Here is a 27772-nt window from a genome sequence, read left to right as displayed (position 1 = left end):
AATCAGCTTCAGCCTTGATGACATCATGGAACATCAGAGTTCCATTTAGAATTGTTAGAACAGGTGCGTTGTGAGATGAGAAACCAGAGCTGCAAAAAAGAGTGGAAAATGTCGACTTTACAGCTTCAGGAGCAGATTTCTACAGCATATTCTGGCTTTCTGGAAGAAGAGACCATCACATTCACAGGAGGAATCAACAACAAGTAACTGCACAAGCCACAAAACACAAACTAGTTATATGAGTTAAAAGCTTAAGCCATGGGTGGTTCTAGACCATTTTTTAGTATGTAACGTTAAATTGAGCTGATCTAACACCACATATTAAACTATTCCAATTTATTTTAAGAAATGTTCACTTTAAAGGTTTAAATGAAAATTGCAATCTCACTTCAAACACCCACATGATCTTAATTATAGTTGGGATTGTTAGTTGCACATTTATTCTTTTTGAGCAGTATTATAATATCTAAGACAAAAATAAGTGCTAAGATAACTGTTGATGGTTCAGATATGAACACTGATTTTGCTAATGATTATTATAACCAACCGTTTGAAGCAATTTGATGTTTTTTCTTTTATGGGAATACATTTTAAGCTAAAAAGAGGAAAAATAAAACATGTATAATGTTTTAATTATTTGAAGATTCAAAAAGCGTTAACAACCACTGAAACTATTGGAGTTGTACAACTGATTTTTATTTGTAAAATCTATTATGATTAGCAAATGTTAATAAATATAACATAGATGCAAAATATAATTATAAAGTCCCAACCTCTTTCTGTTTTATGAGGTGATTATGATAATTTATGATAGTACAGAGTTTTAGAATAAATACAGAGTAGGCCTATAATAGCTTCACTTTACTTTTAAATTATACATTATAGTTATGTTTTACTGTAAATTACTATAGTATTTTTCATGTGTTTGTATTACATTGGCTGTGTATATACAGACAGTCATGGTAACTACGTATTCAGCATCAGTATCTTGCTAATTGCTTAAATATTTTCAGCCATAAAATGATCTTAAAAGCAAGTGGATTACCTTGTGAAATGTTGGGATTTAAAGCAAAATAAACCATTCCTGAGATTCCAGTGATAAGAGGACAAATTTAAACAGGAAGCTAAAGGTTGCAGTTTTCCTGAATTTCCAGACACTGACCTGACTTTATTCATGTGAGGAGATATTAAAGTATGTTTTCCATCTTTGATGGTAGAAAAGAAATGTATTAACAGAAAGATGTGATTATGAGGGGGTGTTTCTGTGTGGAAAGTTAACCAAAGGACAAATGAAATAAATGTTTAAGTATCAAACCTTCAAGATAACTTCTCCCTGACATCCTGACCTCTGCAACGACTTCACAAAGAAGAGTTTGGCAGACTGTGGCAGAAGGCAGAGAAGTCACAAACAAGTAAGATTTTAAATGCATTTTTTGACACACACACGCACACACACACACACATATACATATATACACGTGTGTATATATACAGTCGAGATCAAATTTATTAGCTCGCCTATAAAATTTTCATTGTTTTATAATTTTTCCTCCAATTTCCGTTTATCAACACGTTCTGTCATTCAACACATTTCTAAATATAATACTTTTAATGTCTAATGTCTAATTTCTAATAACGAATTTATTTATTTTTTGCCATATTGACAGTAAGTTATATTTTACTAGATATTTTTATTTATTTATTGATTTTTACTAGATTTTAGATCTTTGTATAACAGTTGTTTGTTCTGTTGACAATTGAAAAAAAAAAAATTTATATATATTTAAGGGGGCTAATAATGTTGACCTTAAAACGGTGTCTTAAAAATAAAAACTGCTTTTGTTCTAGATGAAATGAAACAAATAAGACTTTCTCCAGAAGAAAAATTGTAAAGGAACTACTGCTAAAAATCCCTTGATCTGACATCATTACAGAGATATTTTAAGAAAAAAATCACAGATCATATAAAAATTTGGACTTTAACTTTATATATACAGTGCACAGCATAAATGAGTGCACCCTTCACAGATTTCTCCTTTAAACTAATATTTTCTATAGGATGCTTTAAAATATTATATTTTTACATATACATTAGATTACTCAGTACCAAAGTCAAATCTGGAACTAATTAAAAAACAACTACACCCAAATAAGTTTGGTGGGAATTATTATTTTTTTATTAAATTGTTAATAAACAGGAAAAATAAACAAAAACATAAAATATGCACTGTATTTTTGTATTTTGTAATTTATTTTGCAATAATTTCAATCAACCAATCAATCAATCAATCAATCAATCAATCAATCAATCAATCAATCAATCAATCAATCAATAATTTCCTTGAATTTAAATGAATTATCCACTTCTGGAATATATGGGACCGGCTGTCTGTTCACCCCAGGTAAAAGCCTAGAGTTAGGATTAGGGTGTGTCCTGTAAGGTAGTGGTGGGTGGGACACAGGGCACATCCTAAGTTGCCTAAAACATTGCAAAACACTTATAAAGTGTTTTTGCTTTACTATGAAATAAATTAAAACACGTGGCTGATTGGCCTTAATGTCTATTCGGTTCCTAGCTCGGGTGAAACACTCTGGGTGGAACTGACCAGTTACGGGCCCATTGCACAGTCTCTTATAGTGTGCATCCAGAGACCGACCGACCGACCGGCCGGCCGATCGACCCACCGACCAACCTCCTGACCGACCGACCAACAATTTCCTTGAATTTAAACGATTGACCCACCGACCGACCGCCCGCCCGCCTGACCGCCCGACCGACCGCCCGACCAATAATTTCCTTGAATTTAAATGAATTATCCATATCTGGAGTATATGGGACTGGCTGTCTGTTCACCCCAGGTAAAAGCCTAGAGTTAGGATTAGGGTGTGTCCTGTAAGGTAGTGGTGGGTGGGACACAGGGCACATCCTAAGTTGCCAAAAACATTGCAAAACACTTCTAAAGTGTTTTTGCTTTACTATGAAATAAATTAAAACACGTGGCTGATTGGCCTTTATGTCTATTCGGTTCCTAGCTCGGGTGAAACACTCTGGGTGGAACTGACCAGTTACGGGCCCATTGCACAGTCTCTTATAATGTGCATCCAGAGGCCGACTGACCGCCCGACCGGCTGCCCGCCCGACCGACCGCCCGTCCGACCGCCTGGTCGACCGACCGACCAATAATTTCCTTGAATTTAAATTAATTATCCACTTCTGGAATATATGGGACCGGCTGTCTGTTCACCCCAGATAAAAGCCTAGAGTTAGGATTAGGGTGTGTCCTGTAAGGTAGTGGTGGGTGGGACACAGGGCACATCCTAAGTTGCTAAAAACATTGCAAAACACTTGTAAAGTGTTTTTGCTTTACTATGAAATAAATTAAAACACGTGGCTGATTGGCCTTTATGTCTATTCGGTTCCTAGCTCGGGTGAAACACTCTGGGTGGAACTGACCAGTTACGGGCCCGTTGCACAGTCTCTTATAGTGTGCATCCAGAGACCGACCGACCGCCCGCCCGACCGGCCGGCTGATCGACCCACCGACCGCCCGCCTGCCCGCCTGACCGCCCGACTGACCGCCCGCCCAGCCGACCGACCGACCGACCGACCAATAATTTCCTTGAATTTAAATGAATTATCCACTTCTGGAATATATGGGACCGGCTGTCTGTTCACCCCAGGTAAAAGCCTAGAGTTAGGATTAGGGTGTGTCCTGTAAGGTAGTGGTGGGTGGGACACAGGGCACATCCTAAGTTGCCTAAAACATTGCAAAACACTTATAAAGTGTTTTTGCTTTACTATGAAATAAATTTAAACACGTGGCTGATTGGCCTTAATGTCTATTCGGTTCCTAACTCGGGTGAAACTCTCTGGTTGGAACTGACCAGTTACGGGCCCATTGTACAGTCTCTTATAGTGTGCATCCAGAGACCGACCGGCCGGCCGATCGATCCACCGCCCGCCCGCCTGACCGCCCGACCAACCGACCGACCGACCGACCGACCAATAATTTCCTTGAATTTAAATGAATTATCCACATCTGGAATATATGGGACCAGCTGTCTGTTCACCCCAGGTAAAAGCCTAGAGTTAGGATTAGGGTGTGTCCTGTAAGGTAGTGGTGGGTGGGACACAGCCCAGGTAAAAGCCTAGAGTTAGGATTAGGGTGTGTCCTTTGAGGTAGTGGTGGGTGGGACACAGGGCACATCCTAAATTGGCAAAAACATTGCAAAACACTTCTAAAGTGTTTTTGCTTTACTATGAAATAAATTAAAACATGTGCCTTTATGTCTATTCGGTTCCTGCCTCTGGAGACCTTGCATCAATCAATCAATCCACTTGTTTATTGTATTCTCATGTATGGCCTCATTACAGCTAAAGTGATCCCGCCTCTCAGTGAGCGCGCTGTTTATATGAAAATGAACTGAGGTTCGCCAGGTAATATTGTACACGCCCCCTGAAACATAGCATCAAACGACAAGCTTCATCATAGAGTTACTTACTTTTTCTGCGCTTTTAAACGATGGCACGCTACACGAGTGAAGAAGCACTTTGGATGGTACTGGACAGCGACGAATAATTTACATTCTCCTCAGAAGAAGAGCGCGACTCTGATGACAAACGCATACATTTTGAAGAACGTTTAGACCCAGCGGAGGATAGAATCCCTGTGAAGTAAGTATTTCATTCTTACCTTCATGATTTACATGAAATATGTCTTTACAGGCTACTTATAGTTTTATTGCTGTACAAATTGTATCCTATAACATATATAGCGTATAAGATAAACATAGGCCTGTGTAATAAAATGTTATGTTATATGAAATATGCTAAGCTATTGTGAAAAAGAAATACTGATAGTTATTTATAAAACAGGTGCTGTTTAGTTGATAATTCATATGTGGTAACTGAGTTTATTAGGTAAAGTATCAGTGAACATCACAAAGATGTTAAAAATGCAGTTTATGTGATCGGCTTGCTTATATTTTTTCTAGATGTGAAAACAACAGCAGTAAAGGACCAGTAACAAGGAAAACTGAAGCAAATAAGCTGCCTACTCCGTCATGGAAAACAGAGACTGATGCTGCATGGCTCCACAGGCTCTAAGATTCCTTCCTGTACATGAACCTGGACCACAGCTAAGATCATGTGATGCTCTTACTGATTTTTTCCAGACTCCTGCGTGAGTCAAAGCTCGTGGGCACTCCTGCGGGATGAGCTGTATGTGCCATCTTCAGCTAGAGTCGGGAAAAGAGAAAGGGCAGGTGGAGGCTCCAGCGGGAGGGTGAGTGGCAGTTAGGCGATATTGGACAGATAATTAGCAAACCAGGTGGTAGCTTGGTTTGACATACCGATCCATGTTAAAGAATTAATTAAAAGTGTTTGATCAACAGTCAAATGCCTTTGAAAGATCAAGAAAAACAGCAGTGCAATAATTCTGTAAAGTGCGATCCATTCATTCATCATTCATTCAAAAATGTTTGCAATGATACATAATTTGGAAATTGGTCTATAATTGGTTCTCTTTCTTTTAAAAGGGGAAGTACAAAAGCCGACTTCTAAATTCTAGGGATATGACAACTAATTAGGGATGCTCAAAATAATCGATTAACCGTTAACCGAAAGGGTGCGTTTGTGACGGCCTGAAAGGTTGGCCGCACAGTTCTGTGTAACAGCGTGCGTATTTACACACACACACACACACACACACACACACAACCACACATACACACAGGCAACCATGCAAACATACACAGTTATGCAGACATGACATTTCATTTTATAGTTTCTTTCTCCATATCTATTATACAAATCACAATACACATTAGTTTCTTTCTTGTGCTTTATTTATAGAAACCATACATTTTTGTTACTATTAAATTAATTTGGAGTGCACACAAATTAGTTTCGTTGTATGATTAATGTTTGTTTCTTTTGAGTTACCTAGTGGTGCGCTGGAGACAGAAAGTGGTGGCCGGGTGGCTTCCGGTGCGGCAAAGATTGGAGTCTGGGCGGGAACGCCGGATTTATGCAAAATGGTTCCGCCCGGGCAAACCAACCGCTTGAATAATGCAGGGGGAGAAGTTATTGTAGATATCCTCTTTGATCAAATATTTATGTTCTGATTTTGTTAATTTGTTTATATTGGTTTAATGTTTGATTTTATTATTTTTGTGGTAATGTTGTTATTGCATTTATTTTGTTTTTGTGATGTATGTAGTAATGTGAATTTTTGTCTTTATCCCTTTGTAATTTAAATGAGCTCATCCTTTTCTTTATAAGCCTGGCTGTTCTTCATTGTAGCAGGTCATTTTGTGTTGGTTGGTTATGTTGGCCTCATGTTCCTTTACTTTCTTTTTTGTTAAATTATATTAATTTGAGGACTTATGTCCTATTTGTTGAGAATAAATCTCAAGTGGAGGATTTTTGGCTTGTGTTCTGTTTCCTTTGACCCTCGGTCCCTTACAGATGGTGTCAGAAGTGGGATGTTGAGTTTGGTTTAGAACACAAGCCAGTCTATTTGCTCCTCGTGGCAGTTTTTTTTCTCTTCCCCCCTTATTCATTATGAGTCGTGTAACCAAGAAAAAGAACCCATCTCTGCATCAAGGAGAAGATAATGATGAAGAGGAAGTCCAAGTGGTGGCTGAAGAGGCTGTTGGAGGAAAGCCGGCAGAGGTAACTGAAGTTTCAGTGGCTGAACTTGCAAGCTTACTAAGAGCACACATGGCCAGGACAGAGTGCCGTGAGATGGACAGACAGAGGGAGTTTGTGGATCAGGAGCGACGCTTTAAAGCTCTCCAGCACCAATTTAGTTTGCTACAGATGGAGGTTCAAGCCCGCACTTCTCCAACCACTCATCTGCTTGATGATGATCAAGAGGCCTCAGGATGGTCTGATGCAAACCCGCTAAATGCAGATGGACTGCCAGTGACCCAGGTACGTCAGAATAATTCTGATCAAACTGTGGATAACATAGTCCTGCCCCCCTCTCTAGTGCCTAGACTGGAAAAGTTAAATGAGACTGACGATGTGGAGCACTTTCTAGTCACCTGTTACGAATTAAATTAAAAATCCTTAATCAAAAAGAGATGTAACCAAAACCGTAACAAAATAACAGGGATTAAAAATATAATCCCTGGTGCCCCCGCGCTCTCTCTCCCCAAAATATACCAAAAACACAACCACTAAGAATTAACAAGAAAATATGATTTATTTACAGAAAATAAGGAGCAAAAATAACATCAGGAGGGGTTCAGCCAAAATAAATAACAATAAACCAAGCTAACTAAATTAGATTAAACTTCCCTAGAAAACAAATAAAATAAAATACAGAAAACTTACCTCCCTACTAACAAACACAGGAGAAAACGAAAATAACAAATAAGGCACCAAACCTCCCTACATGCTCCAAGCCCGACAGGGAGACAAACCGGGTTTCAATCGCCGGTTAAAAATTTAACACAACGGCATCTCAATATACATGCAAACACTCATGGAATCACGTTCTCCACTGAGCACAAGCGGGGAAAATCGAGAGAGAGCGGGGAGCCATCGAACCCATGTTCTCTTCACGTTTTTATAGCCGCCGCCAATCATGGTCCGTCCCAACGTAATCCGCTCCACCTGCGAATACTTAAGAGTGAGAAAGAAAGAGAGAGCGAGAGAAAGAGAGAGAAAGAGCGCGAGAGCGCAAGAGAGAAACCACACACAAGCCTACACTACACTACTCGTAACACCTCCCCACCAAAAAGATGCAAACAAGCAGTTTGTATCTACCCAACTAACTTAAACCTCAACTTCAGCACCATGAACTCTGGACAGCGCATCCGCAACCACATTTTGCGAACCTTTCTTATGCCGTATATCCAAATTAAATTCCTGGACTTCCAAAGACCATCGCATTAATCGCTGATTTGAATTGCGCATCCTATCCAAAAAAACAAGAGGATTATGATCAGTGTACACACGAATTGGGAACGAACTTCCACCCAAACAAATCTCAAAATGTTGCAACGCTAAAAGTAGTGCTAAAGCCTCCTTCTCGATCGTACTATATCTGCGTTGACATGCTGTAAATTTTTTTGAGAAATAGCACACTGGATGATCAATACCCATCTCACTTTCCTGAATTAGAACAGCTCCAGCCCCAGTAGCAGAAGCATCCACTTCCAATTTAAAGGGACGCTCAAAGTCCGGTGCTGAAAGAATAGGAGCGTTACACAGCAAATCTTTTGCTGCTCGAAAAGCCTGATCACATGCATCAGACCACACAAAAACTCTTTCGGTGCTCAGAAGATCAGTTAGTGGAGACACAACACTAGCAAAGTTACGGCAGAATCCTCTGTAGTATCCTGACATACCCAAAAATCTACGCAACTCTCTTTTATTCCCTGGCACTGGGAATTCCACAATAGACGCAATTTTTGCATCAACTGGACACACATGTCCCTGACCTACCTTTTTTCCTAGGTACACTACCGTGGCCTTGGCGAATTCACATTTAGCTAGATTTAAAGTTAGAGAGGCATTAACCAGATGTGCAAACACTTCACGTAAAGAAACCAAATGCTCCTCCCAGCTAGAAGAATAGATCACAATATCATCGAGATAAGCTTCGCATTTCTCAACACCACTTAATACGATGCGCATTAATCGCTGAAAGGTTGACGGTGCGTTGCGCATCCCGAAAGCCATTACGGAGTATTGCATAAAATCGTCAGGGGTCACAAAAGCTGAAATTTCCGAGGCTCGTGACGTAAGTGGAATTTGCCAATACCCTTTAAGAAGATCTAATTTTGTCACAAACCTGGCAGGACCGACTCGATCTATGCAATCTTCCATACGTGGCAATGGGAATGAATCGGGTTTCGTAACTGCATTGACTTTCCGATAGTCAGTGCAGAAACGAACCGACAAGTCAGACTTGGGGACTAATAGACAAGGTGAACTCCATGCACTCAAACTGGGACTTGCAAAATGATTTTGCCGCAAATACTCAACCTCAGCTTTCATCAAGTCACGTTTTTTCGGATTAAGACGATAAGGATGTTGTTTTATCGGTCGTGCGTCACCAACATCTATATCATGTGTAAGCACAGTGGTTTGGGAAGGAATGTCACTAAAGAGAGAGCGATGATTTTCAAGTAACTCAACAATATCGCTTTTTTGATCTGAAGATAAATAACTTAAATGCGAATCCAAGTCATTTAATATAACAGAATTTGTCAAACGACCGCAGGGTACAGAGAAATCCTGTTCAATCCCATCAGCTACAGAGGACGCAACTAAACTTGGTTTGACAGCAGGTAGATGAGCATCACTTTTCACATAAGCCTTAAGCATATTGACATGGACCATACGAGATTTTTTTCGCCGGTCAGGAGTGCAAACTAAATAGTTAGTGTCAGACAACTTCTTGGTCACCATGTATGGACCTGAAAACTTTGACTGTAAAGCCGAGCCTGGCGTAGCCAGCAACACCAAAACGGAATCACCCGACTGGAATGAACGAGACACACTTTTGCAATCAAAACGCACTTTCATTTCAGCCTGAGCCTCAGCTAAATTAGTCCTTGCTTTTTCACAAGCATTACGAAGACGTTCCCTAATTGAATTTACATATTCAGATACAGGTACCATTTGTTTATTGTCAGCAACTAATTGTTCGCTTAATAATTTTAAGGGTCCGCGTAAACCATGAGCAAAAACAAGCTCAGCAGGGCTATAACCCAATGATTCTTGAATGGTCTCTCTGATAGCAAACATCAGTAAAGGAAGATCTTCAGCCCAGTCTGAGTCAGACTCAACACAATGAGCACGCATCATTGATTTGAGCGTTTGATGAAATCGCTCGAGAGCGCCCTGCGACTGTGGGTGGTATGCACTTGACACTACATGACTTACTGAAATTCCTTGTAATACTTGTTCGAACAATTTAGATTTAAAATTTGCTCCCTGGTCTGTCTGAATAAAGCGAGGTAAACCAAAAGTGGAGCAAAACTTTATCAGCTCTTTAACGATAGTTTTCGCTTTAAGATTTCGTAACGGTATTGCCTCGGGGTAGCGCGTTGCAGCGCACATTAACGTCAAAATATACTGATAACCACTTTTTGATTTTGGTAAAGGGCCGACGCAGTCTAAAATGAGGCGCTCAAAAGGCTCTCCCATCACTGGAATAGGCTGCAAAGGAGCTGGAGGAATGTTCTGATTGGGTTTCCCAGCGATCTGACAAACGTGACACGCACGACAAAAATCTGACACAGCAGAGCGTAAACCAGGCCAATAAAAATACTTAGCCACTCGTGTAAACGTTTTATTAATGCCCAAATGACCAGATAGAATGTGATCATGAGCAAGTTTAAGAACTGCTGTTCGATACTCAGAAGGTAACACTATTTGGTAATCTGGACTAAAACCCACTTCTTTAGCTTTTTGTGACAGCCACTTACGCATTAGTACGCCTCTGTCCCAGAAGTATTGCACACCGTCATCTGTGTCGCTCTCTACTTTGCCCTCGGCAGCTTCAACACAGCGCACAAGAGAAGGATCCGACCTTTGAGCTTTACCAAGTTGTTCTCTTCCCATAGACAAAGCCTCGTGACCAGTAACATCATCCGTTTTAAACACACTGGGTTGAGCAGATAATTTAAACTCCGCTGGATTGTCTGTAAAAGACATAAATGTGTCAGATAAATCAATATCACTACCACGGTTTCGCGCCTGTGCACGAGTAACTGCGCACGCAGAGAATATTGAAGGAAATTTAGTACCAAGTTCTACCTCACAAACAGGACGTGCGGCCACCACTGGATGAGTAAAAACCTTACCACCGGCCAGGTCATTCCCCAAAATTAAACTGACCCCTTCTACTGGCAGTTTTGCACGCACTCCCAACTGAACTGGACCTGAAACCAAATCAGATGTCAAACACACAGTATGAAGAGGAACTTTTACACAGCCCAGCTCTATGCCACGAACCAGCACATCAGTCCCAGAGTAGGTTTCACTTGAAAAAGGTAGCACATTTTCAAGAATAAAAGATTGAGCAGCACCTGTGTCTCGCAAGATGTTAATGGTTTTCGTTGCAGAATCAGGATTAACTGATACAGTGCCTTTGAACACAAATGGAGAGAAAACAGAAGCATCTGAACAACTTTGATCATGACTGTTAGACACCGTCTCAAGAACCACATTAGCTACACTTTTAGATTTTGTGTTTTTCTTCTTCCATAATTTACAGTCAGCAATCAAATGATTCGGGTCTAAACAATAAAAACAAAGCCTTCTATTTTCGATATTCTTACCCTGCTCTTTACGCGGCTCGATGGAGCGCGCACCAAATTTTGAGTGCGTGAAAGTCTTTTCAGTGTTCACAAGCACTGGCGCACCGTAACTTTGGCTAGAAGCAGAGGAAAAAGCAGTCTTATGAGTGAGCGTGTATTCGTCTGCCAACACTGCTGCAGCTGAAATAGAATTCACTTTTTGTTCATTAAGATAAACAACTAAATTGTCAGGCAAACAGCTCTTAAAATCTTCTAGCAGAATTAATTCTTGTAACTGCTCAAAAGTAGTCGTTTTAGATGCTGCGCACCACTTCTCCAGCAAAACTTTCTTGTCGCGAGCAAAACTAACAAACGTCTGCTTGACAGATTTAGTGTAATTGCGAAACTTTTGTCTATACGCTTCGGGGACAAGTTCATAAACCCGCAGCACTGCAGCTTTCACAGAGTCATAATTTAGAGATTCTTCAATAGGCAAAGAAGAACAAACCTCCTGCGCCTTACCTACTAAACTGCATTGCAGCATTAACGCCCACATATCCTTAGGCCACTTCAGCTTTGCAGCGATTCGCTCAAACGCAATAAAATATGCGTCAACCTCTGACTCTCTAAAAGGAGGGACAAGCTTGATATGCTTACTTGGATCAAACAGAACAGCTGATGTACGTTCATCTCTAGGCTGAGTCAATGCAGAAGATACAGCAGGTGGATCAATAAGTGAACTAGCTTCCTTTTGAGTCATCTCAAGTTTACGAATTTGCAAAACATGATTTTCGTGTTCTTGTCGTTTAATTTGTAACTCTAATTCTTTAAGTTGTATTTGCAATACAAGATCAGATTCAACTGTAACGGAATCAGCCGACACAGCCGCCTCAACAGCGCTCTTCTCCATCTCAGTTTTTTGTTCACTCTCTTCACACAACAACCCTTGTTTAACCAATTCAATAAATACAGCAGATTTAATTACTTGTTTAGAAGCAGTACTTACTACAGAAATATTCAAAACATCTGCAATCTGCAATAGATCTCGTTTACGGAACTTATTAAACTGCTGCACACTCGGATTTGAAATGAATTCATCAATATCTAACTCCATAATGAATCAAGACATACATCTGAAATTCCCTTTCAAATATCAAATAAACAGGGTTAACTGAATTTTCAAATACAGCATATTTGAGAGTGCCAATAACAAACATCCAAAAAGACTAGATAAACAACAATTGTATATGCTCAAAAAGCAAACAGGGCCTCAATTGTCATTTATACAATCAAAAACCAAATAGACGAGCCCCCAATTGTTACGAATTAAATTAAAAATCCTTAATCAAAAAGAGATGTAACCAAAACCGTAACAAAATAACAGGGATTAAAAATATAATCCCTGGTGCCCCCGCGCTCTCTCTCCCCAAAATATACCAAAAACACAACCACTAAGAATTAACAAGAAAATATGATTTATTTACAGAAAATAAGGAGCAAAAATAACATCAGGAGGGGTTCAGCCAAAATAAATAACAATAAACCAAGCTAACTAAATTAGATTAAACTTCCCTAGAAAACAAATAAAATAAAATACAGAAAACTTACCTCCCTACTAACAAACACAGGAGAAAACGAAAATAACAAATAAGGCACCAAACCTCCCTACATGCTCCAAGCCCGACAGGGAGACAAACCGGGTTTCAATCGCCGGTTAAAAATTTAACACAACGGCATCTCAATATACATGCAAACACTCATGGAATCACGTTCTCCACTGAGCACAAGCGGGGAAAATCGAGAGAGAGCGGGGAGCCATCAAACCCATGTTCTCTTCACGTTTTTATAGCCGCCGCCAATCATGGTCCGTCCCAACGTAATCCGCTCCACCTGCGAATACTTAAGAGTGAGAAAGAAAGAGAGAGCGAGAGAAAGAGAGAGAAAGAGCGCGAGAGCGCAAGAGAGAAACCACACACAAGCCTACACTACACTACTCGTAACACACCTTTGAACGGATTGCTGTTGCTTGTAGATGGAACAGGAGTGACTGGGTCTGGCACCTGATTTCACTGTTGACTGGTAAGGCCAGAGCAGCCTATGTTAATATGGAAGTGACAGAGTCAGCTGATTATGATAAAGTTAAGTCTGCTATTCTGAAGAAATATGACATCAATGTTGAAACATATCGACAAAGGTTTCGTTCTCTGGCTGTTAATCCATCCGAAAGTCCAAAGGAGCTTTATAGCCGTCTTAAAGAGCTGTTTACTAAATGGATTCAACCTAAGGTGAAGACTGTAGAAGAGGTGAGTGAAGCTATTATACTTGAACAGTACCTCAGAATGCTCTCCCCTGAACTGCAGGTGTGGATAAGGGAACGTGACCCTGGATCTGCTTCGGAGGCAGCGTCATGGGCTGATGTGTTTGTGGCAGCTAGAGGAAGGAGTAAGCCTTGGACATTTAAGTCTGGTGGTGAGAATCGCTCTATTAGTATGGGGCAGGGCCGACAGAAGACAGAGGGACAAGGTAAACCTTACTTTGGTAAAGCACCTGGCAATTTGAGTATGACATCAAGACGGCCTCCAATATGCCATATGTGTGGGCAAGAAGGGCACATCAAACCAAATTGTCCAAAGAATTCTGTACAGTCTATGCACCTGTGTTTTGTCCCCAAGAAAAACCCTATCCCAGCTGATTCAACCGCTTTAAGGATGACTGTTGTGGAGACGGATGGTAAACTCTTGTCTGCTTTAATAGATACTGGCAGTGATCAGACTCTGATGGACAGGAGATTTGTGCCACCGGCTTTGATCGACCAGAGAAATCAGCTGCCCATTCGTTGTGTGCATGGAGATGAGAGGTTGCTGCCCACAGCCAGTATTAGTATGAAGGTAAAAGGGCAAGCATATGTGCTGAAGGTGGGCGTGTCTGACAGCTTACCTTTTCCAATAATTCTGGGTCGTGATCTACCTGTATTATTTGAATTGTTGCATCCAGCACAGGAGTGTAATATGGTAGTCACCCGATCAATGGCGAAACCAAATGAAGAACATGTGCATACATTGAGTACATTACCTTTCTTTGAGACCGAAATAGAGACTGGCGTGGCAAAGAGGAGAAAGACAAGGAGGGAGAAGATCAGAGAAAAGGTAAAACACAATGCCTTTAAACCTTCTGTCTCATGTCATTTGCCTGTTAACTTCCAGTTGCCAACAGACATCATCCAGATGCAACAGAGTGATATCAGCCTGAAGGAGTGTTTGAGTAGATCTGTAGATGCTGAGGAGGAGAAACCTGAGGATGACAAGACTGTGACGTTTGTGAGGATCAAGGGGATACTTTATCGCCAGATTGGGCCACGGAGACAGTTGGTGGTTCCGCAGTGTGTTCGAGAGGTTGTATTACATCTGAGCCACTCTGTTCCTTGGGCTGGCCACCTGGGGAAGAATAAGACCATTGCTCGAATCAAAAGGTATTTCTATTGGCCTGGCTTGGAAGGAGATGTAGCCCAGTTCTGCAAAAGTTGTCCTGTCTGCCAAAAAGTCTTACTCCAGCGTCCTAGAAAAGCACCATTACAACCCCTTCCTATTATCACCACCCCATTTGAAAGGCTTGGGATGGATGTTGTTGGACCTCTTGAAAAGAGTCGATCAGGTAACCGGTTCATGTTGGTGATAACTGATTATGCCACAAGATACCCAGAGGTATTTCCCTTAAGGTCTGTGAAAGCGAAATCTGTTGCTACTTCACTGGTCCAGTTATTTTCCAGAGTTGGTTTCCCCATGGAAATCTTAACTGACCAGGGTACCAATTTTATGTCAACACTGCTAAAACAGGTTTACCGGCTTCTGGGCATTAAGAGCATACGAACTACCCCTTATCATCCTCAAACCGATGGGTTGACGGAACGATTCAATCAGACTTTGAAACAGATGCTCATGAAATTTGTAACTGAGACCGGCCAGGATTAGGACCAGTGGCTGCCATATCTTCTATTTGCTTATAGAGAAGTTCCCCAATCTTCTACAGGCTTCTCTCCCTTTGAGTTGCTATACGGTCGTGATGTTCGGGGCCCACTGGCTCTGCTCAAAGAGGTATGGGAAGACAGTCCTGATCAGAAAGAGCCCAATAATGTTGTCTCCTATGTTTTACAGATGAGGGAACGCTTTGAGAAAATGGCCAGTTTGGCCCAAACCAACCTGACTAAAGCTAAAGAACAGCAACGTCTTTGGTATGACCCTGCGGCTCGAGAGAGAAATTTACAAGTTGGCCAGAAGGTACTTGTGATGTTGCCTACTGAGGAAAGTAAGCTGTTGGCTAAATGGCAAGGCCCTTTTGAGGTTAAGAGGAAACTCAGTCCCACAACTTATGAGATCTTTACACCGGGTCAAGCACGAGCCAGTCGAGTTCTGCATGTTAACCTGTTAAAAGAGTGGACCCCTCGAGCTAAAGGAGAGTTAAGGTCTCTAATGGTCTGTCGAGTCGGAGAGGAGGAATCAGATGAGCAGTATTTGCCTGAGCCAAATGTGGGAGATCTTGAGCTGGATCATCTGTCTGAGGCACAACAGTCGCAAGTGAGAGCAGTTTGCACTTCTGATGTGTTTTCTGAATTCCCAGGCTTTACCAAACTAATCCAGCATGATATAGTCTTGAAACCTGAGGCTGCTGTGAGACGTCGAAGTTACAGAGTGCCTGAGCGACTCCAGGAGAAGTTGAAGGAAGAAGTGGAAATGATGTTACATCTGGAAATTATTGAGCCATCACACAGTGAGTGGTGTCATCCGGTTGTCCTCGTTCCCAAGAAAGACGGGAGTATTCGATTTTGTATTGACTTCAGGTATCTGAATTCAGTTTCTAAATTTGATTCTTATCCTACTCCTCGTATTAGTGATCTGATTGACCGATTGGGACAAGCCCAATATATAACGACAATGGATCTTTCTAAAGGCTATTGGCAGATTTCCCTGACCTTGTCTTCTAGGCCGCTCACTGCCTTCAGAACACCATGGGGCCTATTTCATTTTAAGGTGTTACCCTTTGGATTGCATGGAGCTGGTGCGACGTTCCAGAGATTAATGGATAAGGTATTGCATGGATTGACTTTTGCAGCTGCATATATTGATGATATTGTTGTGTACAGCAACACCTGGGATGAACACATGCAGAATCTTCAAGAGGTGATGAGGCGTCTTCAGAGTGCAGGCCTGACTGTTAATCCGAAGAAATGTGCTGTGGCCAAGAGAGAAACTGAATATTTGGGCTATGTCATAGGTCAAGGGATGGTCCGACCGCAAATAGGGAAGATCCAAGCTCTGGAGAAGTGTCCTGTGCCACAAACGCGCAAGGATTTGCGATCTTTCTTAGGTATGGCAGGGTTTTACCATCTATTCATACCCAATTTTTCCAGTAGAGCTGCCACGTTGACAGATATGGTGGGGACGCGTTGCCCGAATCAGTTGCAGGGGACTGAGGACAAGTTGAAAGCTTTCCGAGACATCCAGGGAGCTTTAACGACCAATGCTGTACTTTATAATCCTGACTTTAACCTTCCATTTGTTGTACAGACTGATGCCTCAGAGAGGGGCCTAGGTGCCGTTCTCTTGCAGGGTATGCCTGAAGCCAGACGACCCGTTGCCTTTATCAGCCGAAAGTTGTTCCCGAGGAAGATGCGTTACTCCACCATTGAAAAAGAGTGTTTGGCCGTGAAGTGGGCTTTGGATTCTTTGAGGTACTATCTGTTGGGTGGAGAGTTTGTCTTGGAGACTGATCACAAGGCATTGCAGTGGTTGGAGAAAATGAAGGACACAAACGGGCGGATAACGAGATGGTATCTTGCAATGCAGCCATTCAGTTTCAAAGTACAACATGTGCCGGGAAAAACTAATGTTACTGCTGACTACCTGTCCCGATGCTCTAGTGAAGTTCTGGAAGAGGGGGAGAGTGTGACGGCCTGAAAGGTTGGCCGCACAGTTCTGTGTAACAGCGTGCGTATTTACACACACACACACACACACACACAACCACACATACACACAGGCAACCATGCAAACATACACAGTTATGCAGACATGACATTTCATTTTATAGTTTCTTTCTCCATATCTATTATACAAATCACAATACACATTAGTTTCTTTCTTGTGCTTTATTTATAGAAACCATACATTTTTGTTACTACTAAATTAATTTGGAGTGCACACAAATTAGTTTCGTTGTATGATTAATGTTTGTTTCTTTTGAGTTACCGAGTGGTGCGCTGGAGACAGAAAGTGGTGGCCGGGTGGCTTCCGGTGCGGCAAAGATTGGAGTCTGGGCGGGAACGCCGGATTTATGCAAAATGGTTCCGCCCGGGCAAACCAACCGCTTGAATAATGCAGGGGGAGAAGTTATTGTAGATATCCTCTTTGATCAAATATTTATGTTCTGATTTTGTTAATTTGTTTATATTGGTTTAATGTTTGATTTTATTATTTTTGTGGTAATGTTGTTATTGCATTTATTTTGTTTTTGTGATGTATGTAGTAATGTGAATTTTTGTCTTTATCCCTTTGTAATTTAAATGAGCTCATCCTTTTCTTTATAAGCCTGGCTGTTCTTCATTGTAGCAGGTCATTTTGTGTTGGTTGGTTATGTTGGCCTCATGTTCCTTTACTTTCTTTTTTGTTAAATTATATTTATTTGAGGACTTATGTCCTATTTGTTGAGAATAAATCTCAAGTGGAGGATTTTTGGCTTGTGTTCTGTTTCCTTTGACCCTCGGTCCCTTACACCGATTAATGCTATCAGTTAAACGATTAAAATTATTATTTTATATATTTTTAGTTTGGCTGCATAAGGGGCCGATTGAATGCGCCTTTGCGTTAAGAGGGGCATCTTTTGCACGCGGCTCATCCCAGAGCAGCAGTTTGTGTTGTCAAGACAACTACAGAGAACTTTTAAAGAGCTTGGTTTCCCCTACATTCATTCTTCTATGACAAAATGCATCCATCCACGGCTACATACCCATTCAAAACATTCAGTTATTGTTGTTGTTGTTTTTAATAGCGGATTATAATCGCATCAAAACGTATTAAAAGGTAAGTGGATTATAACAGCGCAAACTTTTTTGTAACCGTATAGTGCTGTGCACTATTGTTTAATCCTTTGGGGTTACGTGCTGGCTGACTGACTGACTGACAGGTGCGCGATGCGTGAGGTCAGCAAACACGCAGAAGCTTTCAGTTAAGATGAACACAGTTTCTATAGTTATACTTTATTTATAGATAAAGTATGACTCTGCATATAATCACTCTATCTTGCTGGAATTTATAGCCGTTTCGCTTTACTTCAGGACGCATTATTGCCGCTCTGAAGGTCTAATCGCTGTTTTGAGTTATCCAGAGCTGTATGAATGTACAAATCTTGAATAACATAATATTATTAAATATTACAATTTTATCAACATGTACAGCAACACTTTTGCACAATCGATACCCAGCTGATTCAGTCGTTTCATAAGATGACCGCGCTTCTTCTCTTCTTTTTTCCTTGTCAACATATAAAGGCAGGTGTGCCTCGCGTTTTTGGAATGAAAAAAGCATGTTAGCTGTGGTCGGCCACTTGTTCAACTGCAAGACATACTTAACTTGCGGGACGATAACGTATAACCCGTGCCTACAGACACATTTGCCAAAGAAGCAAAATGGAAGAAGAATATTGCTTGAAACAGACGTGTTGATGCCAAAAAAAGCGCTGATGTTGACCTAGATCTGCATCATAAACGCAACAAATAAGCTTTACCTTTTATTTGACAGCTTATAAAGCATGTATGCACATTAATGCAATATCATATTTAAACAACAAAACTGTTTACAAAATTTCAACATATGCACGCGTGTTGTTGTCTTTTCATCACTCAGCGCGTGCACTTGAGCCGCGATGGAGAGAAAGGAAACCACGTCAAGACATAATCTTTAAAATAATGATTTCTATTAAAAATGTAAAAGCGTTTTGTGATTATAATAATACAAGCGGGGCATTAAATAAATGCATATTTTCCGTGGAGCGAGCAATTTGACGAAGTCTGATATTTTATTTTACGAAAGACAAAAATATGATTGGAAAAAAACAGCCTATGCCGGTTATTGAAAATAATCAGTCAGTGTTTTCGATTTGTAATATAAATTAATTATTTAAGTGGAAAATAATTTAGGGCAGTCCTATTTATTTTATTCATTTTATTTAGTTTATTCTGTTCTTCTGTGCTAAACACTGCAGGTGCGTGAAAATGCTCTGTTGTATTGTTCTATTATTAATATGCTAGCATATAAAAATAAATCAGTATTTTATGCAATATTTAATGTGTCAGACACAAAATAGACACGTCAATTTGTTTAATATAAAATTAATAGTAATCTGACCAGTTAACCGTTAATAACCGATTAATGAGCGGCGGTTGTCGGTTAGCAAAATTATCCGAAATGAGCATCCCTACAACTAATAAGACTCAAATTAAAATTGTGGGTGAGTGGCTCAACTATATAATCTGCAGCCGTCTTCAAAACAAATGGATCCAGTTTGTCTGTTTTTGTCTGGTCCTGCTGCCTATCTGGTGTCCAGCTTTGTCAGGGCTCTATGAACCGCGACACAACAGACACCAATCCCAGTTGCTTTGTGCATGTCCTGTCTTGTTGATATAATTGTTTGTTTCTAAAAAGTTGTTTTCAGTTCCTCTTTCCAGTACTGGTGTTGGCAGGTATGGCTAACACTGTTGTGTTTAAGGGTGTAAGCACACAGCCTGACATTTACAACCTTGCCTACTACAACATTGAGGTTCAAAAACAGTGTCATCACTTTTTCAAACTTCTTATTCTCCTAAAACGAAGAATGTAAAAGAGCTTCATGTGAAGTATACCAGATCCTTAACCATCCTGTTAAAGTTATATTTCTCATTCATATTTTTTTATGCCCTGTGTTTTTGATATAGACGTTCAATAGAACAGTGGTCACAAACCTTTTTATCACTATGGGTTGGTCAATGCTTGACAATTTTACTGTGGCCCAGGGTGGGTGTTTGTAGATTAGTATAGGCGACCATCAACCGCTTTCTCAGAGGATGACAAGCTAACCAAACATTGCTGCTGCTCTGATAAAATTTTTCTTTATGGAGAAAATTAAAAAGCACTGCAGTGTTTGGCTGGGCCTCAATTGGAAATAACAAACTTGCGCGTGGAAAAGATGCATTTTGTGATTGGCCCATAAGGCTGCCATCATTAGTGATCTTCAGCAGTTGATCTTCTTTCACAGACATGCTGCATTCACCTGATTTGTTGAGAAATTGGTTGCGGATGCATTTCTAGGCAGTTTGCGGGTACTTTACTGGGCCTTTACTTCTTCGAAAAGAAATTTTCTAAAGACATCAGTTTGTTGCTTATTTTGCTAGCTAATGGGTTAAATTTTGGCACTCAAATGAGCGGTTATTTTTTAAAAATAAAACATTGTTTAAACTCAGATAATAATAAAACACAAATAATTTCTTGTGCGGCCCGGTACTAATTGATACACGGACCAGTACTGGTCTGCAGCTCGGGGCCTGGGGACAACTGCTATAGGGCACCCTTTACTGCTAATTGTCTACAAATGTGTTTTGGTGGTGTTGTTTAAAAAAAGATTAACGCACTTTTTAAAATGTCTCTGACTCTTGCCATCTCCATCATCCCCTTTTTTTTCCCACCAGGGTTGAATCCGCTCATATTTTGGGACACCCACCTGGCAGACAATTGGAGTTTTCATTGCTGGAGTTCTCACTGCAGGCTTAGTGGTTTACAAAATGTAAACTCATAGATGACTAATTATGATAAATGAAAGTCGAGACATTGAGTAGAGGCTGAAACAGGCCAGTAAAAGATAATGGAAAGATGAGGGTGAAGAGAGTTAAAAAAAGAAAGATGAAACATTGTCTCGAGCCCCTCTTGTAACCCCTATTTTTCAGCTTTGTTTGTTTTGATTAGTTAAATCTTAAACAATTATATCTTTTAATGAAATATTTCATTTTAAAATGTGTACATTTACACTAATAAATGCATGCATGCAAGTTCAGATTTAGGCTTAATTTTGGCCATTTATTTTTTGTTTGGGCTAGGTTTTGTGGTATTTTGATTACTAATGCCAAGATGGCATCATTTCCTATCATCAATCTTTTTACATTATTTACATTTTTTAAAAAATGATTCAAAAAACCATTCAAACTTTTCTACACTGATTTTTTTTTTCAAAGCAGCTAATCTTTTTTTTTGACCATGCAGACAAAAAAAAATTATAGAATTGAATTTGACTAGTCAAACTGTTTGTGTGGTGTGTGTAATGACAGACAACCATTTAGAGGTCAGTGTTTAAGTAGAACAACCAGCCCATCATGCTGCAGTATATGGACGTGTTTTAACAAACCCCTCCTACAACAGGGATGTACAAAGTTAGTGAGCTAAATCATTTTAAACTTCACTGAGCCATGCTGATCCCTTTTTTAACACAACCAAATAGTTTCCTTTCTGATCACTGGAGGAACCGGTCAAACTTTCCAAAGAAGCAGATTAATTTCTCATCTGGGATTTGACGAAACACAGGTTGGCTGGAGCTATGGTAAAAGAGCATGTAAGGGTTAGTAGTTGGTCCCAGGCTTACAAACAGATGAGTTGAGCTCTTCCCCTCAGCAAAGTCTTCTCAGTACTGTATTTTCACCAAGGTTAGTCAGACCCATAATCTGAACTTTTTATATACTTGTTTTTTCTCTTCTTTCTTTCGATAGTTTCATTTTCTTTCCGTTTAGGATTTTTCTCCTCTTTCTTGGACTTTTTATGATACTAGCCACCACTATTTTGTCTTTTTCTACATCTTTGTAAAATGGTATGAATCGTGCACCCGCAATGTGAGCCCATGATTATGTTTTGTAAGATGTTTTTAGCAGAAAAAAAATGTGACTTGTGCTATTTATTATTTTCCATTTTTCTTAAATAATAGAACCATTAAGAATATTAAATAATCAATACAATAGGTATTATTTAGTGTTAAATAACACTTTAAAGAAGGGCAGTTCACTCAGGGTTTAGTTTTGATAACTACGAACTGTAGCCGGAGATATTTATAAAACTTTATATTTATAATGTTTATTTACATTTCGCATGAATATTGAACCATAAACTAGATATCAGCTATTTTACTTGAAAATTCTAAAATTAGACCAGTATCGAAATAAAACTACAGCTAAATAAAAACAACATTTGCATTAAAAATAAACTAAATCAAAATTACATTTGAGTATATTTTTAGCCTTACAATGGTGGTGCAGTGGGTAAACCTGTCGCCTCCCTGCAAGAAGGTCGCTGCTTTGAGCATCAGCTGGGTCAGTTAACATTTCTTTCGGGAGTATGCATGTTCTCCCCGTGTTTTCCCCCACAAGTCCAAAGACATGCGCTATAGGTGAATTGGGTAAGCTAAAATTGCCCATAGTTTATGTGTGTGAATGGTGTTTCCTAGTGATGGCTTGCAGCTGGAAGGGCATCTGCTGTATAGAACATATGCTGGATAAGTTGTCCAGCATATCATTATGCTTTGGCAACCCCTGATTAATAAAGGAGCTATGCCAATTAAATTAATTAAATAAAATAAAATAAGCAAAACTGTGTGACAATACTGTTGTCCAATGACTTGATTAGTTAACCTAACTTACCTAGTTAACCTATCCGCTTGTGGCTTCCGGGTCCAATCGCTCTATTCAACTGTATGGGGAGTCGCATGAAATGGTAAAAATAAACGTTTACAAAGCAATGTAATCCTTTCGAAAATCACGATCGCAATATATATATATATATATCCATGTCTAATATCCGATGTCCAGAAAGTGGTTCATTTTTTTTTTATTGTTCAAATTTAGTTTTTTTGTGATGCAGCAAGCCCAGATTGTTGTGTACACTATGACTTTATATAAAATTCAATTTAATGTGTGATATGAATACAAAGTGATCATAAACAAACATTTTCTCAATTCAAATGAGTGGTGGCTTGGATCTGAAAAAAGTATTACATACGTCACCACTTAACAAGCGAATTTAACAAATCTAAACCTTTACATTGAATAATAAGCTGATTTAAGCAGAAATACTAGCAGTATCTTGCAAAATAACTAGTAAAATGTTATTTACGGTCATTATGACAAAGACAAAAAAATAGCTAGTTTATTAAACTATTGTTTCAAAATGTGTTGATGCAAATATTTGGAAAAGAATTACAATTTCACAGAAGGGATATTAAATTAGGCTTCAACTTCAACATATAAAATAAAAAAGGAGTTATTAAAGGACTCTTTAAAGCAGACAAACCTTTATTTCAATCTGAACATATAAATCTGATTTGCATCCTTAAGCCCAACAGATATAGTTTTTATGAGTGTATAACATACATAAACTGACATTGTAAACTCCAATTTTAAGGCATTTATTTGCTTAACCAAAGGCTTTCAAATATATGTATCAATTATAGAATGAAGGTCTACGGTGATCTTCCCAACACAGTGCAACAAACTGAGGTTTAAAAGAAGAGAGGCACAGAGAAGTTAACAGTCATTTAATGCAAAAGTAATGGTGGATGGCCATCTCAGTTATCTCTGGTCTCCAGCAGACCCTCTCTGATCCTCCAGCTCCAGCCACTGTCACCACTGCTGTACTGATGACAGAGGCTGACGTCTGGAGCAGGAACGCAAAGCAGCAACAGACTGTTCTCCAGCACCTCTTTATCATGTGGAACCAGGAAACCATCCTCCGTTTGCAAACTGAAAACACTCTCGGAGATCTGCATTAGAGAGGAGATGATTATAATCTTGCACACACACATGTATATATGCCTCAATATTACGTACTGTCATCAAGACAAATAGACAAATAGAATTAGTTCTTTTCTCTGTTAAACAACACTCGAAAAGTATATATATATATATATATATATATATATAACACTCGAAAAGTGTATATATATATATATATATATATATATATATATATATATATATATATATATATATATATATATATATATATATATATATATATATTGATATATTGATATATTGATATACAAGTTTAGTTTACCTGATCGCTGATTCCTCGTGCAATGTGTCCTACTTTCACTCTGGGTGTCTCTCGAATATGAATGCATCTACCATTAAAGTCTCGGATGTAAACATCCACCCCTGAAGAAACAAAGAGCAGACGTGAGCCTGGAAACATGTCATCTAAAAATAGTTGACCATCGGCATTTGTCAATTAGAGCTTAACAGTCTGATAGATTTCAACAAAAAAAAAAGATGTATGGGATTTATGAATCTGCCAAATGTAATCTGATGACTACACTGAATGATTGAATAATCAGCTATGAATAATTCATTATTGACAACAGAATTATTTGTAAAAGCTTGATTAATTATAGAGAAAAAAATGTTTGGTTTTAATGAAAGCTGCACTGTTAAAACGCTTGGGTTCAGCAAGATTTGCTATTGTTTAATGTATTAAAAATGCATCAAAGTGAGCAAAAAGCAAACGTTATTTACACTCAATGGCCACTTTATTAGGTAATCTGCTAGTTAACGCAAATTTCTTATCAGCCAATCAAATGGCAGCAACTCAATGGATTTAGGCATGTAGACATGTCAAGACGATCTGCTGCAGTTTAAACCGAGCATCCGAATGGAGAAGAAAGGTGATTTAAGTGACTTTAAATGTGGCATGGTTGTTGGTGCCAGATGGCCTGTTTTGAGTATTTCAGAAACTGTTGATCTACTGGGATTTTCACGCACAACCATCTCTAGGGCTTACAGAGAATGGTCCGACAAAGAGAAAATATCCAGTGAGTTCTGTGGGCGTAAATGCCTTGTTGATGCCAGAGGACAGAGGAGAATGGCCAGACTGATTCCAGCTGATAGAAAGGCAACAGTAACTCAAATAACCATTTGTTACAACTGAGGTATGCAGAAGAGCATCTGCATGGATCCATCCTGCCTTGCATACACGATTCAGGCTGGGGGGGGGGGGGGGGGTAATGGTGTGGGGGATATTTTCTTGGCACATTTCGAGCCCATTAGTACCAAATAAGCATTGTGTCAACACCACAGCCTACCTGACTATTGTTGCTGACAATGTCCACCCCATTATAACCACAGACATCCTCTGATGGCTACTTCCAGCAGAACAATGCACCATGTCATCAAGCTTGAATCATCTCTGACTAGTTTCTTGAACATGACAATGAGTTCACTGTACTCAAATGGCCTCAACAGTCACCAGAGCTCAATTCATCAGAGCACCTTTGGGATGTCGTAGAACTGGAGATTAGCATCATGGATGTGCAGCCGACAAATCTGCAGCAACTGTCTGATGCTATCATGTCAATATGGACCAAAATCTCTGTGGAATATTTTCAGAACCTTGTTGAATCTATGCCAAGAAAAATTAGGAAGTTCTGAAGGCAGAGGGTCCAACCCAGTACTTGTAAGGTGTACCTAATAAAGTGGCCGGTGAGTGTATAATATTACAGTATTATAATATTACATTTGTTTCTAGTGCTAAATTTAGCACTAGAAACAAATGTCATGAGTTAACCTTGGCAAATTTTTGTGAAATTTATTAGCAATTTTTGAGCGAGAATTATTTCAAAGAAACATAATTCATTTTATTTACAGCTTTAGTAAAGCAAAATATTTTTATAGTTCAGACCTACAAAGCTTTTTTTATTCAATAAGTTTTTCAGCATTAAAAAAGATTGTTTTAGTTTTAAGAACAGATAAACAAATCGCAATAATTCACTGTTCACTACAGAATAATTTATTTTCCCATATTTAGCAAATTCAAGTTATCTAGACTCTTTCTTTAATTCTTTAACTAAACTGATTCTTATTAATAAGCTGAAATAACAATCCACTTAAGTTTCTTACTTAGATTTAAATTGGGACAACATGAATGAATTGTGTGGAACCCTGCATTTTTCACAGCACAGTTACAAAAATCCTGTGTTTAATCACAATATGCTACAGTATATTCTGCAGGAAAAAAATGAATATTGTGCATTTTTTTCAACATTATTCAGCCCTATGATTTGAAAACAAAATCTAAAGCACAAAATCTCTGCAGATATATCAAGAAATTAGAAGAAGCAGATGTCTAACTCACCCTCAAAGCAGCGTGACAGAGGCTGGTGAGTTGGAGAGAGCCAGTCACGGCTGAAGGTCTGCCCGTCATACTGGCTATTGTCGGAAAACACACCTGAGCTGTCATAATCACCAGGACTGACTGACCAACGGCCTGAATCCTGAACAGAGTGAAGAGAGAAAAGATAGAATTGAGAGACCACTTCAATTTTAAATTACTTCTGAATGATTAAAGTGAAATGTTCTAGCAACCAACAGGTGATCGTTGTCACATATGGTTGCCTGTTGTTGTTTTTTTTCTTACCTTTTTGTCACAGCATTCTCTAGTGGAGAGACAGTCACTGCTGATACAGGAGAGAAGCTGCTCTTGAAGCTCAGCAGAGGGAAGATGAGAGAGGCTGCTCAAGAGGAAATCTGCACACACACAAACACACAACAAAACAAATGTTAAAATCTCCATCTGAAGAATGTTCAGAAGACTGTGATCATCACAAGATTGACAATAAAGAGCCGTGTAAACATCCACATATGTCTGATGCTGATTTGGGGACCTGGTTGGCATGGGCCAGTTTATGATTGTGATGGTATGATAACCTTGGATAAAAAAATATCACAGTTTCATGGTTTCATTGCTCTAAAATATGTTCTTTTTAAATATCTGGGTAAACAGCACTGGGTAAACAGCCCTTTTTCCCCATTGAACACAATTATTTAAATTGGGAAACGTTTACATTATAAAGCACTGTATATTATTAAGACACTGTCACTTTATCATAATTATCATGTTTATAAGCTTTTTGCACTATATAATGTTTTGCATTATACAGTATTTTTTGCACTATATACTGTTTTGCATATGCACAACTCTGGTTTGCACGTCTTGCCATACATTATGCCCTTAATTGTTTTTCTATTGTTTACAAATTTTAACTTTTTACTTATATGTTAAGATTATAATAAATATGTAATTGTACTTATTGTAATTTCTTTCTAAAATTCTACTTTTTGTATTAAGATTATATGTTAGGCACCTAAGGTCTAAGAGTAAAGCAATTTCGATTCTCTGTATGTCCTGTACATGTGGTTGATTTGACTTTGACTTTTAAAACCTTAACTTTTGCAGTTTACCTTAAAAACTGTCATCATCCCATGCCTAGGACCTTGTATATAAAAAATGAATGATTTTTTTTCCTATTTTAAATATTTCCCAATTGATGTTTAACAGAGCAAGGAAATTTTCACAGTATGTCTGATAATATTGTTTCTTCTGGAGAAAGTATTATTTGTTTTCTTTTGGCTAAAATAAAAACCGTTTTAAATTTTTACAATTACAATTATTAAAAT

The 27772-nt window shown here is 39.1% G+C and overlaps 1 protein-coding gene and 1 long non-coding RNA gene across 7 annotated transcripts in view; one reads left to right on the top strand and one right to left on the bottom strand.

Annotated features, from left to right (window-relative positions):
• LOC141381248 (uncharacterized) lies at positions 1 to 27026 on the top strand. Of its 3 annotated transcripts, none has more exons than XR_015481048.1 (4): positions 36 to 203; positions 1323 to 1412; positions 4996 to 5285; positions 26412 to 27026. It is a non-coding gene; the product is annotated as an uncharacterized LOC141381248 (long non-coding RNA). The 3 variants fall into 3 exon arrangements; XR_015481049.1 differs by having other exon boundaries at positions 48 to 203; positions 1308 to 1412; positions 26412 to 26952; XR_015481047.1 differs by lacking the exon at positions 26412 to 27026 and having other exon boundaries at positions 1 to 203; positions 4996 to 6422.
• Positions 23597 to 27772, bottom strand: part of map3k14a (mitogen-activated protein kinase kinase kinase 14a) — a 29583-nt gene continuing 25407 nt past the window's right edge. For all 4 annotated transcript variants that reach the window (XM_087244868.1, XM_087244867.1, XM_087244866.1 and 1 more), the window contains 4 exons: positions 26733 to 26842; positions 26451 to 26589; positions 24378 to 24478; positions 23597 to 24081 (listed from right to left, as the gene is read on the bottom strand). In XM_087244868.1, coding sequence (XP_087100994.1) covers positions 23887 to 24081; positions 24378 to 24478; positions 26451 to 26589; positions 26733 to 26842 — 545 coding nt within the window. In that variant the 3' untranslated portion in view covers positions 23597 to 23886. The remainder of the gene's footprint in view (positions 24082 to 24377; positions 24479 to 26450; positions 26590 to 26732; positions 26843 to 27772) is intronic.

The sequence above is a fragment of the Danio rerio genome, chromosome 3, assembly GCF_052040795.2.
Source record: "Danio rerio strain M-AB ecotype USA chromosome 3, GRCz13ab, whole genome shotgun sequence".
Taxonomy (NCBI): domain Eukaryota; kingdom Metazoa; phylum Chordata; class Actinopteri; order Cypriniformes; family Danionidae; genus Danio; species Danio rerio.
The sequence above is the reverse complement of the archived record's forward strand: the minus strand, read 5'-3'. Positions and strand labels throughout refer to the sequence as shown.